General features: G+C 48.5%; 1 protein-coding gene across 2 annotated transcripts in view; it reads left to right on the top strand.

Moving 5' to 3' along the window:
• adgrl1a (adhesion G protein-coupled receptor L1a) overlaps positions 1-5,000 on the top strand; it is a 229,190-nt gene that overhangs the window by 161,370 nt on the left and 62,820 nt on the right. The window contains exon 5 of one of the 2 annotated variants that reach the window (XM_036938851.1): positions 2,837-2,851. The exons of the other annotated variant lie outside the window; for it this stretch is intronic. Within the exon in view, the coding sequence (XP_036794746.1) occupies positions 2,837-2,851 (15 nt within the window). The remainder of the gene's footprint in view (positions 1-2,836; positions 2,852-5,000) is intronic. 2 annotated transcript variants of the gene reach the window in all.

Genomic DNA, 5,000 nt, shown 5'->3' with positions numbered 1-5,000 from the left:
TCTACCTCTACCTCTCCTTCATTTTCATTTCTCTGCTTCACTCTCTAGTTCTCTCTACCTCTCCTTCATTCTCATTTCTCTGCTACTCTCTCGTTCTCTCTACCTCTCCTTCACTCTCATTTCTCTGCTTCACTCTCTAGTTCTCTCTACCTCTCCTTCATTCTAATTTCTCTGCTTCACTCTCTAGTTCTCTCTACCTCTCCTTCATTCTCATTTCTCTGCTTCACTCTCTAGTTCTCTCTACCTCTCTCTTTCACTCTCATTTCTCTGCTTCTCTCTCGTTCTCTCTACCTCTCCTTTATTCTAGCTCCTCTCCTCCACTCCATCACCCTCCACACCAACACACACAATTTTGTTATCTCCCTGAAGGCAGTGTGTGTTTAGAAAACAGGTCACACAGAAACATGATATAAAGGACCCCCTGCTCCTCCTTGGACCCTGTCTGACACATAACTGTCATAAAGAGACACCACATCAAACCTCCACACTGCACCATGCAGGGCCCCACTTTACCCATCAGCCCACAGTGTGTCTGTTTACAGCCATGAGCATCTTGCTCTCGCCTCTCTCTCTCGCTTTCTTCGTCCACCATGCTGTTCTGACACAGTGAGCCTCATCCTGCCTCATTCTCCCCTTCCTCCTTCCACCCTCTCCCCTCCTCCCGCCTCATTCTCCCCTTCCTCCTTCTGCCCTCTCCCTTCCTTCCGCCCTCTCCCTTCCTCCTTCCGCCCTCTCCCCTTTTCCCGCCTCATTCTCCCCCTCCTCCTTCCGCCCTCTCCCCTCCTCCCGCCTCATTCTCCCCCTCCTCCTTCCGCCCTTTCCTTTTGCTCAGATGCTCTAATGGCTGCTCTAGCAGTGGGAGTTAGCTCCCTCCTCCTGCCCTCCTGGTGCCCCCCTGCCCTGGCCACATGGGACCCATACATGAGCCCATAGATGCTCCCCTGAAGGATGAAATGGCTGCCACTCCTACTCTCTTCACAGGGTTTCTCCCAGTGTCTGATCTAGCTGTCTGATGATAAAAGCCATAGAGATGGTGGTGCTCTGATGCCGTGATGCAGAAAGGCCCCTCTCTCTCTCTCTCTCTCTCTCTCTCTCTCTCTCTCTCTATCTCTCTCTCTCTATCTCTCTCTCTCTCTCTCTCTCTCTCTCTCTCTCACTTTCTCTCTATGTCTCTCTCTCTCTCTCTCTACCTCTCTCTCGCTCTCTCTCTCTCACTTTCTCTCTATGTCTCTCTACCTCTCTCTCTCTCTCTCTCACTCTACCTCTCTCTCTCTCTCTCTCTCTCTCTCTGTCTATCCCTCTCTCTCTTCCTCCTCCTCCTCTTCCTCCTCCTCTTCTCCTCTTTCCTGGAATGTGTCCAGTACAGACACCTCTCATGCTGTACTGTAGATGAGAGAGGTGAGGACTTCACATGACAAGGCTCTCCAGGGACCAAAAGGCTTCACACAGCATTCACACGTTCAGTGGCAGCAGCATGCCGGACACATGTCCATGACACGTCTCCTTCCACGTGGCAGGGAAGAAACACACACACACACACACACACACACATACACACACACACAGACACACCTTTCTCACACACACACACACACACACACACACACACACACACACACACACACCCACACACACACACACACACACACAGACACACCTTTCTCACACACACACACACACACACACACACAAACACACACACACACACAAACACACACACCACTCATTCGTCCTCCACAATGAGTGATGTCTATGGAAAGCTGCCTTACAAACTGCCACAACTGCTTATGTCAGCCAAAGCCTCGTGGAGGCTCAACACACAGACTAGTGATTAGTGCTTGATGAGCCTGGTGTAGACCAAAAGACAGGGCCGTGTCTCAGACTCTGTGCTCTCTCTCTGTCTCTCTCTCTCTACCTCTCTCTCTCTCTCTCTCTCTCTCTCTCTCTCTCTTTCTCTCTCTCTCTCTCTCTCTCTCTCTCTCGCGCGCGCTTTACTTTCGTCTGTCTCCTCCTTCCATCTCTCAATCCCTCTGTTTCTTTGTTCTCTCTCTTTCTTCCTTCCTTCTCTTTTGATGAGTGCATCTGAGCCCGGTGAGCAAGCTGCTCCCCATTGATTGGCTGGTCGATGGATTGAGCGAATGGCGGGGTTCTGTAGCTGAGCGCCGTGATTTGGCGTACTGAGCGCAGTCAGACGCAGCGCCACTTTCTTGGGATTAAGAGACAGGTTCAATGTAGACCCTGTAACCCTGGAGAGGGGCTAGACGAGACACAGTGACCCCCCGCAAGGCCACAACACACCCCACACACTGGGCCACTTTCCTCATCACCCTCTCATCTCTCCATCCCTCTATCTAGCTCTATTTCTCCCACAGCTGCTTCCAAAGAAGATTCTTCAGGAACATATGTGTGTTTTTCTCTCCCTGACAGGACCCAGGAGCTGGAGTTCGGAAGGAGAGAAAGAGGGAGGGAGGGGTGGGATCCTAAGACATAACAGGAGGTCGGGTTGAGTACATGTATGTGTGGATGGTTGGGGATTGTTGGGTTAATGGAATGGAAATGGAGTAAATCAGAGGTCAGGCCATTTTCCCTCCTCATTTTTCATTTGAGTCGCCATCCTTTCTCTGAGTAGCCAACCGTAACACAGAACAAATAACATGCTTAAAGAAAAGAGAGAAAGGATAGCATTTTATTTAATCTCAATTTTGTCTTTTTTCCTGCACCTGTTTTTCTTTCATTCTCTTTGCTCTCTCTATTTTCTCTCTCTCTCTTACTCTGTCTCTCTCTCTCTCTCTCCCTGTCTTCCTCTCTCTTTCTCTTTTTTCCGATGCTTGAATAGAAGTGGATCAAAAAGGTAAAGACCACAATGAACATAAAAACCACAGCTCGCCCCTCCCTCCTCCTCCTCCCTCCTCTCCTCCCCTCATACGCCTTCCTAACCCAGCACCTTGTGTAGTGGTCATGTTTGATGTTGATATCCCTCCCCTTTCTTTCTCTCTTTCTCTCCCTCTCTCTCTTTCTGGATTATAACCAAGACTCTAAGATCCTTCCAGATTTCCTCCTTGCCTCTGATGACACCAGCCTGACCTACACGCACGCACGCACCACACACACACACACACACACACACACACACACACACACACACACACACACACACACACACACACACACACACACAAACCAGCTGACCACTCTGGAGGTCCATGAACTATTTCTGAGAGAGAAAAAGAGAGAGCATTCTTATGTCATGGTTTAACCACTATACAAACTACATACCAGTGGCCATTCACAAACTTAAAGACAGATAACATGGTGTACATTCTTACCACTTCATGGTCGGTGAACCTTTTCTTCTCGTCTCCCATTCACTGTAAACCTATCTCTCCTCTCCTCAACGTGTCCACATGTTGGGCCACAGCCACCTGACAACTCCTCATGCTGACATAGTTCTCCATCTGACCCTGCAGTTCTCACTCCACCTCATTGAGTATGATTTAACCATTTCTCTATTGTTTGCTATTAGTAATTTGACCCTATCTCTAATTGGTTCCCTCCAGATCCAAGTGACTCTTCCTCGTCCTCCTCTCCTCTCTTCTCCACATTGGTTTATATTCTTCTCTCTGCCTCCCTTTCTCTTTCTTTGTTTCTTCCTTCCCCTTTCATTTTTCCTTACTTCAGGGCGAATCTTACATTTATTTGTTTTCATTTTCAACTTTCAAAAAACAATGGTATTCAGAATCACACTGGCCAAAGTTTCTCCTTGATCATGTGACATGAGTCTGTCCCTCGTTAAGCACTTTCTCCCATTTCCAGGTGCTTCACTGTCCACTCTCTTTCTCTCTATCACTCAAACAGCTTTAAATGCAGTGCCCTTCTCTACTCTCTTTCTCTCTTTCTTTTGGCTCCGTTTCTGCCTCTCAGATCTTTCATCTGTTCATCACAAGTAGCCGCTGGTTCTCTGAGGCCTCCTCAGGTTTCATCTCCTTCTTCACCTCCTCCTCCTCCTCCTCTTCTTTTCTCTTTCCCTCTTTATCCATTTGCTCTTATCACTGCTTTTTCTTCCTTCTCTTGCTTTCGTTGCACTGCAACCCCCCTGCCCTGATTTGGCCTTCAGTCACCCCTCCTTATCAATAGAAGTCAGCTAGTCCTCCCTTCGTACAGCATGTCTGTATGGATTCAGAGGGGTGCCACAGTAGGTGGTACAGTCCCAGTTAGAATCTATGTGTAATGGCTGCTCTGTTCACTAGGGGGATGGTACTCTCTAAAGAGCCAATCAGTCACTGGTCTCCCAATCACAGAGCTTACAAAGAATGCTGCAGGGGATGCAGGGCTCAATCCAAGGTTAGAGGAAGGAAGAGTATTGCTGCCACTGGGAACAGGCACCATTAGGGCCGCCTCAAAAGGGTCATTTAATCTCCCAGGTTGTGTCTGAAATGGCACACTATTCCCTACGTAGTGCACTGCAGGGCTCTGATCAAAAGTAGTGCACTATATAGGGTATTATATACTGTCCTAATCTTACCCTTGACCTTTTAGATGCCCCCGCCCACAACACCGTTACACATCAGTCTTGACTAGTACCCTCTACTGTCTGTTTCCGTGGATAGATAGATATGTACAGTAGGTTATTATAGATTGAAGGGATTAACCTCTGTAGCAATGTCATTAAGTCCTTTATGGGCCCATATCCATCTGCCTGGATGTGGCTTTCCACTGACATCCATTGCTCCTGTATGTCTTGTTTTTCCCTCAACCAACCGATCACCATTTTGTTACTCCCTGCCTGGTAGCTATAGCGAACCCTCCTCCCCCCCCCCCCCCCCCCCCCCCCCCCCCCCCTCCCCCCCACCCTTGATCCACCTTGTTGTTGTTGTTTTTTTTTAACCCACATTTACTACCGTTCCTCCCAGTGACCATGTGACCTACAAAACCCCTCCTCTTCCTCCCTCTATCCTCGCTTTAACACTACTGCTAATTATGATTAACTCTATATCTCATTT

Source organism: Oncorhynchus mykiss, chromosome 12 (assembly GCF_013265735.2).
Source record: "Oncorhynchus mykiss isolate Arlee chromosome 12, USDA_OmykA_1.1, whole genome shotgun sequence".
In the NCBI taxonomy this organism is placed as follows: Eukaryota; Metazoa; Chordata; class Actinopteri; order Salmoniformes; family Salmonidae; genus Oncorhynchus; species Oncorhynchus mykiss.
Note: the sequence above shows the minus strand (reverse complement) of the source record. Positions and strands in the feature narration are given on the sequence as shown.